This window comes from Erpetoichthys calabaricus, chromosome 3 (genome assembly GCF_900747795.2).
Source record: "Erpetoichthys calabaricus chromosome 3, fErpCal1.3, whole genome shotgun sequence".
NCBI lineage: Eukaryota > Metazoa > Chordata > Cladistia > Polypteriformes > Polypteridae > Erpetoichthys > Erpetoichthys calabaricus.
The window spans coordinates 268,108,291-268,122,112 of record NC_041396.2 but is presented as its reverse complement, the minus strand read 5'-3'; the positions used below and the strand labels follow the sequence as shown (position 1 = coordinate 268,122,112).

Here is a 13,822-nt window from a genome sequence, read left to right as displayed (position 1 = left end):
CTTCCTAGAGCCAGCCGGCCATCTAAACTGAGCGATCGGGGAAGAAGGGCCTTAGTCAGGGAGGTGACCAAGAACCTGATGGTCACTCTGTCATAGCTCCAGAGGTCCTCTGTGGAGAGAGGAGAACCTTCTAGAAGGACAACCATCTCTGCAGAAATCCACCAATCAGGCCTGTATGGTAGAGTGGCCAGGCAGAAGCCACTCCTTAGTAAAAGGCACATGGCAGCCTGCCTGGAGTTTGCCAAAAGGCACCTGAAGGACTCTCAGACCATGAGAAAGAAAATTCTCTGGTTTGTGACATGCAAGCATTTTTCAAGTGTCAAAAGTGAAAAGATTATGTGACTTATCAGTTTAAAGAAAAAAAAAGTAATAAGGGGTTTCCTTTTTATAGCAAAATAAACATTTTATTGCTGGGCACTGGGGTAATAAGGCTAGCATTTTTCTCATGGGTGAGGTCCTGCCGTGATTCATGTGTCAGACAAAGTGCCATCATGGTCTAAAGTCCAGGATGACTATAAGGTCCTTTCCATGCCCTACCTAAGGTATTTATTAGCCCTCAGTTCCTTCATTACCAATTGATGAAATTCTTTAGAGTTGGGGTAACAACAAAACATTTAATTTAACTTTGAAGTTAACATGAGCATTTCTCAATACAATACAATACAATACAATTTATTTTTGGATAGCACAAAATCACACAAGAAGTGCCGCAATGGCCTTTAACGGGCCCTGCCCTTTGACAGCCCCCCAGCCTTGACTCTCTAAGAAGACAAGAAAAAACTCCCAAAAAATACCTCTGTAGGGAAAAAATGGAAGAAACCTTGGGAAACCTTCCTGCAATCCACCATCAGAGATTACTTTACCTTAGGCAGGCAAAACAACTTGGCAGGTGGGCAGTGGCACCAAGTGCCACATTTGAATACCGAGAAGAGAAACAGAATAGGTAAGGGTTAGTAACAAATTATAATTATCATATTATTTATATTTTATTTTCACATTTCACTTTAAATTTAATATGGATGTGACTAATGGGCATGCATAGTGAGATAGGTATATCAAAAGAAGGTATAATAACAGTGACTCCTAACATAATATGAAATTTTCATTCCTCCTCTATCCAATTCATGTCCATGGGAAATAGAACCTATCCCAACCACATTGGATGCAAGGTAGAAACCAGCTCAGTGAAGACAGCACCAGTTCATTACAACACCTACTTACCCGCGCCCACATTCAGACCCACACTGAGCTAATGTGGAATCACCATTAAAACTCACATGCACATGCTTAGAGATATGTGAAGAACACTTCAGGTGAACTGTCAGTCTTTTGATTTTCAGTCTTAGGCCATAAGCAACAACCCTTGCTTTATATACAATGCTTCATACATCTTCCCTGTTCAGTCACTATTCTTCTGAAGTCTGCATGTTCTCCTCACATCTCCAATGGTGCTTTATCCAAGTTCTCTGGGTTTCTTTTTACACTCCAAAAATGTGAATTAAATTAATTTGCAATTCTAAATTGACACTATGTAAGTGATCAAGTGTAGGTATGTGTGTAAATGTGCCCTGTAGTACACTTGTGCCCCAACTAGGACTGGTTTGTGCCTTGTACAAAAACCATGACAGGCTCTTTTATCTTAAATTGGAGTAGTGGATGACAATGGATTAGTGTTCATTATCTACAATAACCTGGAAAGTTTGTGTGTACTGTTAGAAGGCTAAATGAATACTTTGGTGACCAGCTCACTTAGGTCTACCTGATAATTAATTATGTGATGTGTCATCTGTTGGGCCACAAAGGCTTATTTTAATATGAAATGTGCCACATACTGATGTTTTCGTTTTTGTATGCTGTATGCGTCTACCCTGACCGGACTTCTATAGTGGCTGATAGTTTAGTGTTTGGTGATCGATGTAGTTCTTTTAGTGGGAGATCTTAAAAAACCTTGTTATTGACTATGAACTGAAGTTTAGAAATTCTAAAGTGTGATAGCACAATATTTATATATATATATATACAGGGGATCCTCGGGTTACAAAGTCTCGACATATGACGTTTTGAGTTTACAATGCTCACTCCCATTAAAACTTAAAAAAATTGAGACGTCAGTGTTTCAGCTTACACCATTAGCGTCATACTTACAGATTACTTGGGCGAACTAGTTTGGTTGCACGCAGTGGAAGAATACACAGCAACGTGGCGTATGAGTGAGGGAGTTGGCAAACTAGCTTGGTTGGGTTGTTTGGCAACTTTTTGGCCCTTATCATGGCTCCTAAACGAAAGACAGAGTCTTCAGATGGTAGTGCTTCAAAGAAGAGGAAAGCCATCACGATGGAAGTGAAATTAGACATTGTAAAGAGATCAGAAGGAGTAAAGGTAAGGAATTTTTTTTACTTATATTTCGTCATTTTTTCTGTTACTATAGTACAGTGTACTTATGTCCTTCTCCTTTTTCTGTGGCTTAGTTGTGTTTTTATGTTCTAGATTATGATTTTCCAAATGTGTTAGGATAGGTAAGTGACTTAGGCTAGGGTGTGTGATTCGACTTGCACCAAAATTCAGGTTACATCACTCTTTTAGGAACAGAACTGCGTCGTAACTCGAGGACCCCCTGTGTATATACATATATATATATATATATATATATATATATATATATATATATATATATATATACACATACAGTGGTGTGAAAAACTATTTGCCCCCTTCCTGATTTGTTATTCTTTTGCATGTTTGTCACACAAAATGTTTCTGATCATCAAACACATTTAACCATTAGTCAAATATAACACAAGTAAACACAAAATGCAGTTTTTAAATGGTGGTTTTTATTATTTAGGGAGAAAAAAAAAATCCAAACCTACATGGCCCTGTGTGAAAAAGTAATTGCCCCCTGAACCTAATAACTGGTTGGGCCACACTTAGCAGCAATAACTGCAATCAAGCGTTTGCGATAACTTGCAATGAGTCTTTGACAGCTCTCTGGAGGAATTTTGGCCCACTCATCTTTGCAAAATTGTTGTAATTCAGCTTTATTTGAGGGTTTTCTAGCATGAACCGCCTTTTTAAGGTCATGCCATAGCATCTCAATTGGATTCAGGTCAGGACTTTGACTAGGCCACTCCAAAGTCTTCATTTTGTTTTTCTTCAGCCATTCAGAGGTGGATTTGCTGGTGTGTTTTGGGTCATTGTCCTGTTGCAGCACCCAAGATCGCTTCAGCTTGAGTTGACGAACAGATGGCCGGACATTCTCCTTCAGGATTTTTTGGTAGACAGTAGAATTCATGGTTCCATCTATCACAGCAAGCCTTCCAGGTCCTGAAGCAGCAAAACAACCCCAGACCATCACACTACCACCACCATATTTTACTGTTGGTATGATGTTCTTTTTCTGAAATGCTGTGTTCCTTTTACGCCAGATGTAATGGGACATTTGCCTTCCAAAAAGTTCAACTTTTGACTCATCAGTCCACAAGGTATTTTCCCAAAAGTCTTGGCAATCATTGAGATGTTTCTTAGCAAAATTGAGACGAGCCCTAATGTTCTTTTTGCTTAACAGTGGTTTTGCGTCTTGGAAATCTGCCATGCAGGCCGTTTTTGCCCAGTCTCTTTCTTATGGTGGAGTCGTGAACACTGACCTTAATTGAGGCAAGTGAGGCCTGCAGTTCTTTAGACGTTGTCCTGGGGTCTTTTGTGACCTCTCGGATGAGTCGTCTCTGCACTCTTGGGGTAATTTTGGTCGGCCGGCCACTCCTGGGAAGGTTCACCACTGTTCCATGTTTTTGCCATTTGTGGATAATGGCTCTCACTGTGGTTCGCTGGAGTCCCAAAGCTTTAGAAATGGCTTTATAACCTTTACCAGACTGATAGATCTCAATTACTGCTGTTCTCATTTGTTCCTGAATTTCTTTGGATCTTGGCATGATGTCTAGCTTTTGAGGTGCTTTTGGTCTACTTCTCTGTGTCAGGCAGCTCCTATTTAAGTGATTTCTTGATTGAAAACAGGTGTGGCAGTAATCAGGCCTGGGGGTGGCTACGGAAATTGAACTCAGGTGTGATACACCACAGTTAGGTTATTTTTTAACAAGGGGGCAATTACTTTTTCACACAGGGCCATGTAGGTTTGGATTTTTTTTCTCCCTAAATAATAAAAACCATCATTTAAAAACTGCATTTTGTGTTTACTTGTGTTATATTTGACTAATGGTTAAATGTGTTTGATGATCAGAAACATTTTGTGTGACAAACATGCAAAAGAATAAGAAATCAGGAAGGGGGCAAATAGTTTTTCACACCACTGTATATATATACATAGTACTTACAAATGTTGTGTGGGACATTTTCCATGGAATGTATTTCCTTGCCATTAAGTAGAGTTTATTTTCGATTTGACTTTTTCCTTTTATAAAATCATTCAGAAAGAAAGGGCTGATATCTTGTGGTTATAATTCTATTTACGTGTAATATCTAGATTAATGAAATTACATTTTTATTATAATTATGTAATACTTTTGAAGTAGATTACAGTCTCAACCCCACCTTTTTTCCCTTTCTCCCTCTCCCCACCCACATCTCCATATATACCTGTCTCAGGCTCTTCTTTTTTCTTTTACAAGTTTTTTCAGCACATCACTTATCTGACAAGTCACTATATGCTGAATCTGTATTGGACTGAGATGATGAAATCCCAGTCTCTCTCTACAAAATGGATATTGCTGCTGCTTTGTGTAAATGTGCTTCAGGCACTGGAGAACCATCAATCAAGGTAGGTAATAAAACAGGAGATGTTATGAAAATATAAGGATATGCACATATATTAAACATATGCATATTAATATTGTGATTCAACAAAATGTAAATCTAAGCAAACTAATATTATGATTCAACAAAATGTAAATAGCAAATTAGAATATTTTAATCAAATCTATTCATGTTAGATTTACTTCTTTATAAAATCTCAAATGATGCAATTCTGTTACTATTCTAGAAATTTAAAGTTTCACCTATGGCAGGACTTTAAACTAACTGTGCATAAAAACTGAAGCAGAGAGGCCTGGAAAGCTTTATTTTTCTGACTGTCTAACATCAATTCTCTCTCTCATGAGCTTTTTGATTTTTTGTTTGTTGCGCTTGGTAGAGGTGGTTCAAGGGTGATCACTACAATGCGGATATGTGATGTTTGCGTTTCCATGTGTTATCATGTTTCAAATGATCAGAAACTGCTGAATCCTGCACACAATAAACTTGAGCATAAATGATTTTGCATGAAATTTAATCGAACTCATCATCATGATGGTATGCCCTTATTAAGTATTTTCTTGGACTAAATTATGAATATTTAACTGAGGCAGGTAATGTCATTTTACAGTCAGGCTTGTGATGATAGATGTAACTATTGAATATAATACCACATATTTCAAAATTGCTAGACATTTCTTGATAATTAGTAAATGCTTATTACTTATTCAGTGTATATATAAGTATGCATGTTTCTGGATATGTATGTGTTTGCAACTGAATAAAAAATGTAACACTGAAATTTCTTTCTTTGCGTTTCATCTTTTCCCCTAAAGTCCTAAATCCATATAAATGTGTAATCAATGCTTTTGTCAAATATATATTTCCTTTTTTGTTCATTTTTTCTAACATGAAACAATACTGCAATTTAAAAAAATCGAGTTTCATTGTTTTGAAATAAAAATATCAAACAAACAGAATATTTATTATACTGAAAATGAGAGAATTGGACTGAATAATTTTGCATTTCACTCTATATGTATTGTTTAATTCCTTTGCCCAGTCACTATTTGTGGAATTTGTAGGTTCTCCCTGTATTTCCATGGGTCTTCCTCCATATATATAATAACTTTCATCCACATGCCAAAGATGTGCAAGAATTAATGATCTGTTATTCAAAATTAACCACACTTGAATGTGGAGGTGTGTGAGTGCGTGTGTGTGCGTGTGTGTTTATATGAGCCCTGCAATATAGTGCCCTTTGTCCAGAGCTGCTGGGATGGGATTTAGACCTACAAAACTATGAATCAGCTTACAGCTGCTTTTAGAATGTTATATTATAGTATTGTATGTTGTGTAAGGATACAGTTATAGCTACAAAGATAGGTGTATAGTATTATGAAAACTATAAATAAATTTCCAGCCTATTTTTCTATATTAAAGGTTGGTCAAGTGCCTAGCCGAGAAGCATATTAGGTGCTGAACCTCTGTTTCTACTGATAAGGTCTTCCAGTATCAAGGGCAAAATGTTGTGCTTCGGTTAACTCATTTCTACATTTGCAATATCAGCAGTTTGTTTATTAGGGAACAAAGTTGACAGGTGTGTGTCACTGTGATGAGCATTTTACTGGATTGTTTATGACTGTCTATATAACTCAGCTTTTATCAAATTATAGTGGTTACACAAAATATTGCTCCTAAATTGCAGGTAAACTGGCTAACAAAAAAAATCTGCCTTTGACTTCTAAGAACACATATTGAGTTGCAGTTGTCATTTTTGTCTTACTTCCCATTATTTTTCATTATATTATTATTGGATCACATCCCGGGTGCTCCTTGTATGGAGTTTATGTGTTTTCCCTGTGACTGTGTGGGTTTCTTCTGAGTACTTCTCCCACTATCCAAAGTGAATTGGTGATGCAAAATTGGCCCTACTATGTACTTGGTATGTGTGTGTGTGTTCACCATGTATTTGACTGATGCCCTGCCCAGAGTTTGTTCGTGCATTGTGCCCTATGCAAGCCACCCTGGTCCGGATTAAACAGGTTAGAAAATGACATGACAGACGAAAATTGCAATTTGAAGCAATCGATTAAAGCAGACGCATACAGCAGATATTAATGATTCTTTTGTCAGTGTCAGCTTTTTGTTCCTACCAATTTCTTAATTATGAGACATTTGCTTATGAGATGGTTCTTTCCATTATTTTTCTGCACTCTACCTTTCACTGTTATGTAACACATCTGGAATTCCAACATGTATTTATTTTTCATTTCTGAGAATGTGGATTAGGATCCACTATTCCATTAATGTTTCTTTCCTATTTGTTTGTTAATATTTTAGTGAAAAAGTCACCTCATAAGGAACACTGTTGATTATGAAGAAACACAGAATCTTATCAAGAAGTTTTAAAAAAGAATGCAGAAACTAAGTAAAAACATAGTTGGTGATATTGTGATTAGCGCTGCGTTTCAGAGCTCCATGGCATTTGGTTAATTTCTGAGGATAGTCACTGCATGTGCATTTCCTCCAATTATTCGTTTTAAATTCTCCCAACATGCATGTTAGTTTAACTGGAAACTCTAAAGAGTTTGCAGGTGTCCCATCTAGTGTTGGTTCCTGTCTTGCCTACAATGCTACTGGGATAGGCTCCAGCTCTCAGAGACCCTCAAGGGTCATTCACAAAGTACTGGTTAACATCTGCTCTTATAATGTTTTTGCCTTGGTTTAGTCATATGTTGTGCCTTTTCCAAAATGTAAGTTTGTCAAAAATGAGCGAAAGGTTACAGATGCAATTTTTAAAATTAGCCCAATACACTTTAAGGAGTCTCACCCTGAGCAAACATAGTTAGGTGAAGCTAGTGGGAAGCCTCATGCAAGATTTGTTTTGGTGTATGCTTGCTAACATATTTATTGAAACAACACATTTTAATTGTGGGGCTGTATATGAGGGATTTACAGAACAAAATCCCATTGTGAACGATTGGACAAAACATACAGTTCAGCAGCTGGTGAAAAAAAATAGATAGATAGATAGATAGATAGATAGATAGATAGATAGATAGATAGATAGATAGATAGATAGATAGATAGATAGATAGATAGATAGATAGATAGATAGATAGATAGATACATAGATAGATAGATAGATTTAAGGAAGTTTCTGGTTCCATTTTGCATATGTAACTTTAGTACTTTCTCTCTGTTATTGGATGCATACCATAGTAAGTGAATGCTTCTTAGCATGTTTTGACAGTGGCGCCAAGCCGGTAGCTGCTTTGAAAGTTGTTGAACATAAAATACGCAGTGCTGTATGAAATGATAATACACGAGTATGTTGGATTAATTATTGACAGAGAAAGGATGACGCTACTACATCCTACAGACAAAATACCTTCTAATGTCTGCTGCCTCATTGTCTGTTTAATGGGTTTCACCAAGTTTTTTTGCCGACTTTGCAGAATATTTTATCTAGCAGTAAAGCCATAAAGGCAGAAACCTTTATTCTTCATTTTTTAAAATACAAGACTGCTTGCTTGTAGATCACACCCATCTATAAGGTTCACATCTGACTCTTATGTTGTACACATGACAGCACTATCATTATTAATTTTACTACTAGCTTTTCTTTGCCAGATATGTAAGTAAAAGTTTCACTGTACTCTGTACATATAATAATAAAATTGAACTTAATGTCAGTCCTGCCCTGCTTGTACACTAATGTTGTTTGTAAGGTCTAAGTGGCAAACACCTTTCTGCAGCCAGACACTTTTGGTTTACAGTATTTGGAAAAATGTAACACAAACAGTAGCCTTCAGGCGAGACTCCAACTATGTTTTAAAGCTTGAAAAATATACATTGACAGTTATAGATGCAATGGAGGGGATGTGCAGCTTATTTTGTCTTCAAAGTGTTTAAGCTACAGCTTCTAAATGCAGAACCAAACATTATGCATATGTGATAATTGCTGGAAATTCAGAGATTCTTGATGATGACCTGTACAGTTGTTTGGAGATTCTGTGTGAGTCTAATTAATAGTAATAAGAGGCACTTAACAAGTAAAAGGGGTGACATAAAATTTAAAACAGCAGTACAGTATAAATGGGGGATATAGAGAAACCTGAAAGTGCCAACTTGGTGAAAGTCTAGAAGCTTCTGAAACCTTGGAAGAAGTCAGCCCTAATAAAGGAGAATGGCATAATGATCTGTGGGCAAAGCCTAGACTGGAGGCTTGAAAAAAATTATTTGGTGGAGACAAAGGCGCTCTTCCAGGGAAGATGGACATGAATAAAATGTATTCTTCTGTTGAAACAGACATACAGAAAACATAGCATAGCATAAAAAATAACTTAATCCCTTATATCTTTTTTGTTAAAATAAATAAAAAGTAGTGTTTACCCACATTTTTCTGACATAAAACTATTGCAGTAGGAGGCATGTTGGATGTATGAATTTGCAGAGGAAGAAATCAAATTAAATCAGATTGGTGAGTAGAGATCACCAGCTCTCCATATTTTCATTGATTAGCACATTTTTTCCTGGGTCTTGGGAGATCATAGTGTGCACCAACAGCACCAGAAATGAGACAGGAACCTAACTTGAACAAGTTCTGTATTTAGCCATACATAGATTCTACAGCTGCAGTTTCTTATAATGTGGTGACAGTAACTGCAGACGACTCTTTAAATTGGTTTGGTTGATTAGAATGGTAATCTGATTTTATAAATGTACTTAGCTGGTTTGAATAATGGATGGCTAGATGGATGAATGTGAACAGATATTATATAATCTATGTGAATGTACTCCCTTTGGGCTTCAAAATGTCTATTAAAAATTACTTATTGTGTATAGATGGGCAACCTAACACAGAATAACACAATGAAGTACCATAATCTTTATTAGAGAAATATGTAATGAACCACAGCTAACAGAAGATATGGCGTCTCTGTCTCCTTTGTGCTTCAGTATAGTTTAACTTAAGTCTAGTAGTGGACCAGCAAACGGTGTTAGCGTCCTGCTCTTTAAAACTTAGCTGGCAGTAACTGGCACTCAAACTTCCAAATCAACACATGTATGTGCCTGTTTCCCTAACCTCAAACATAAACCCTACTCCCTGTTATAGCAGGTTAGCACATTAGTGAATGATGCTTTGCAGTGCTTTGCTTTTAAAGAACAAAAAATAATAACATGGAATGCTCAAATAATGCATTATGCTCACTCCAAAAATTCTTGAAGTAATGTAAGTGCTACAGCTCTTTTCCAAGGCGGTTTATTCAAGTTATTTTTGTAATAACCATTGGCATGTTGGCTTGTTCATTGCAACACTACAACTATTTTGAAATATGAGCATGAAAGGAGACTTAAATTGAGTTTCTAGATTTGGATCTCTCAATCTTGACCTATTAAAACACTTTATTCTACAGGAACTCAGGGTAAAGACTGATGATCACTGTTGTTTGAATTGTAAAAGCAGGAGCCGTCCTTGGACAGGAAGGCAGTGCACTTCATTGTACTGAAAATATGTCAAACCACTTTATAAAGACATTATTAAGAAAACTTGTTAGAATTATCTTTAGTTCTGCATGTGAAATTAATCAAAACACTTCTGTGTTTTACATTTATCATGCATCTCAGGAAAACAGTCCTAAATGGCTTAAAGATCTCAGAGTAATAAAAATTTGGTCTCATCTTAGGAGCAGGAGTAGAAAATCAATATCAAATCTCCTAATTTAGGAAAACTACTCCTAACTTCACCAGGATTTAGGGGCACTTGTAAGAGTCCTTAAAGATTGCGTTCAGGCAGAAATCAGAGCAGACATTCTAAGAAAGGCAGAATTTTTTGGATGGCTTTGCACCCACTTTGATGTTCTAGTGACCAGATCAGACAATCAAGCAATGCACATAACAATACACAGTTGTGATAATGCATGGACTGATGGCTGCATATTTATTTTTTATTCACTTTGTTTTTTTAGGTCCTTGCTGCGTGTTGGAGGTGAGTATCTGTGTTGGCTTCTGTCTTGATGTTTGTTTGTCCTTTGAAAATTTAATCTCTGTTTTCCATCAGGAATGTCCTTTTACTCTTACATCTCTTGTAAATATCACATCTGGTTTATGTATATCTGTTAAACAGTGTTTTCTTTGACATTTATAGTTCCTCTAGATGGTCCTGTATCATCTTCATCAAGAGATCTAATAAAGCAAATTGTAAAACAACGTATCATTTATAATTGTCTATCCATCCATCCATGCATCCATCCATCCAGTTCAGGGTCACAAGGAACCAGTGGCTAAGCTGACAGCATTATGTGCAAAGCTGGAATTAACATTGCAGGAAGCAACAATTATCAGATTTCAAACATATCTACACTCACTAATGAGTGTAAAATGGCTACTAATGGGTAGCCATTTTAGAGTACCATATTGAAATAGATCTGAAAGTGTCCTTAATTTATTTAAAACTATTTTAACACAATGTAATATTCTCACACTCATGTAATCCAATTCAAAATTGCAGGGAGCATAAAGGTATACCAAAGGTACCTGTTGCTAGGCAGGGACCAACCCTGAACTATATGCCAATCCACTGTATTGCCCACTGGTGCACACACACACACAAACACACACACACACACATACACAGACACACTGGATGTGAACTGGATTAAGCAGGTTTGAGAATGTAACATCATCTTAAAATGTATTAACTACATTCTGATTTCTGAAAAAGCATTGATATTAAGAACCTTTAATTCCCCATACTGCTGTGACTGTGATTCAGTACTCAGTTTTATGTGTTGGGTTTATGTTTTTTCCACATTTGAATGATTTTGATTCCATCAAACACAAACTTATTTATGCATGTAGGTGTTTAGGTGGTACTACGATTAGCATCAATATCACGTTTGTCAATGGCTATATGTTTCTCCAACCAGTGGTGCCCCCTAGTTTGCCTCCTACATATCTCTCCAACCTTGAATTAGATATGCATGTCAGAAGATTGATTAATGAATGACTGCATGTCTTAAAGATGGCAAAAATATTTTTACATTGTATTTTACTCTATTTAAAATATCCCTATTCTTATGTAAACTATGTCGTTAGATTTCAGTTTGTGAGGTCACAAGCAAATGTTGTTGGTGTATGGACGCAGTGTGTTACTCTAGCATCTTTTCTACTGACCATTTTGAAGTTTACCCTGTTATTGGGACAGGGTGTGTATTTTTTCATCTTTGAGATGTGTCTGGATTAGCTTATCTCATTGACTTTTTATATAATCTATCTGTCATATAGTAAAATGACTGGTCTAAATGCAGAATTGCTGACCTCCTTTAAAGGACCCTATGGAGGGGTATAGTTAAAAGGTAATAGTTATGTTACATTGCTTGGTTCTTCTTGGTTTTATCAGGGTGTGGTTTATGGTGGTTCTACCAGGGAATATTTTAAACTAATCTTCTTAAAAACTGAGGAGAAGACAGCAGGCATTATGGGCATTAGTCATGTTAGATAGGTCCTGTGTGGCATTCCCTATGTCCCAGCAAGTCCACAGAGACATGGCATGGCAAAATGTCACCATGGTTTCATCTGAAGTTATTGTATCTAACTTATTTAGGTCTATCTTTAGTATTGAACTGAGACAAATTATACATTTCTCTGAATTACAGTTTCTCTTGCAATTGATGCTAGGCTGCTTGTGTACAAGGCATTGCCACACCCGCCACATGACAAACTACCTGGATTGGGACTCAAGTGCAGTGCAACGGGTGACACCTCAGCACCATACTGGAACAGTTTGAGGATTTTTACAGTGGCTAGAGCACTTAAATATTCATCTTGATTCAAACTTTTATCTGTAGGCCTTGCCATAATTTAGGTTGAATTTGTTTTGTAAATGAAGTTTATCTTGATTAATAAAAGAAAAATAATTTCTGGAAAATTATCCTCATGAAGATGATCATTTATGCATTATGTTCCTGGAAAAACACTGATGATGGAATTATTCAAGCTTCCTTTTCCTATCTTCAGCTGTAATTTTTCTCTTGTTTTATTTTAGAAGTGCTCACTTCATGCAACTTTAATGATGACTCCATACCATTTTGCAACTTCCGACAGGACACCAATGACCACAGTGATTGGATAAGACATAAAGGCCCAACACCCACCAATGGCACTGGACCTAGTGGTGATTACCCAGATGGCAGTAAGTATATTTCTAGGCCAGTGTACATGTGGGGTATTTTATATATTATTATATGTAGAGGGCTTATGGGATGGCTGAAACAGGGAGCATAAAATTGAATAACTGAAGACATTTAAAGAACAATTAACAAACTTATTGAAGAGCATAATTGTATGTTATAAACTAAAAGATTGAAGGTTTAGATTGAATCATTAGCTGCCTAAGTGATCATGAGCAACTCACTTGATATGTATGTTCTTTTTAAATAAGGGCATGACCATCCCTCAGCCATGACCTAGAATACAAATCTTAAGAAAAATGTTTGTCTTACTTGGAGCAAAGAAATAAACCCTAATAGTAACCTAAATTAACATTTCTATCTGAACTATGATCTTACACTAGCTCTGTTGGAATGTTACTCATGTTGCATAATCCACGTCAAGTCATCCAGTCGTATGCTCACTACATCCCAAAAACATGCATTTTTTCTAAATTATTGTTTCCTTTTATTTTTAATTTTATTAATTTAATTAAAAGCAAATAATAATCTATACAATCAAATTAAACTTAATAGAACTAAAATTCAACCCCTCCCTAAAAGAAAGAGAGGAGAGACAGCCAACAAAGCAAAGAAGCAGCAAAGAAGGAAGAGTATCCTTTTCCCTGATATAGAAACTTATTCTAAAATGTCATTGATTAGATCCCACCATATTTTTTAAAAAAGTTTTGAACAGATCCTCTGAGTGAAAATTTTATTTTTTCCAATTTCAGATAGTATAGGACATCAGTTACCCACTGACTTAAAGATGGTGGGGTTGGGATTCTTCCAGTTGAGCAAAATATGTCTATGTGCTAGTGTTGAGGTAAAGGCAATTACGATTTGTTTGTCCTTTTCAGCTT

At 36.3% G+C, this 13,822-nt stretch overlaps 1 protein-coding gene across 1 annotated transcript in view; it reads left to right on the top strand.

Annotated features, from left to right (window-relative positions):
• The first annotated feature begins 4,607 nt into the window (after nt 1-4,607).
• zanl (zonadhesin, like) overlaps nt 4,608-13,822 on the top strand; it is a 124,011-nt gene continuing 114,796 nt past the window's right edge. Inside the window, exons 1-3 of the mRNA XM_051924772.1 lie at nt 4,608-4,771; nt 10,719-10,738; nt 12,797-12,943. Of these exons, the coding sequence (XP_051780732.1) occupies nt 4,659-4,771; nt 10,719-10,738; nt 12,797-12,943 (280 nt within the window). The 5' untranslated portion in view covers nt 4,608-4,658. The remainder of the gene's footprint in view (nt 4,772-10,718; nt 10,739-12,796; nt 12,944-13,822) is intronic.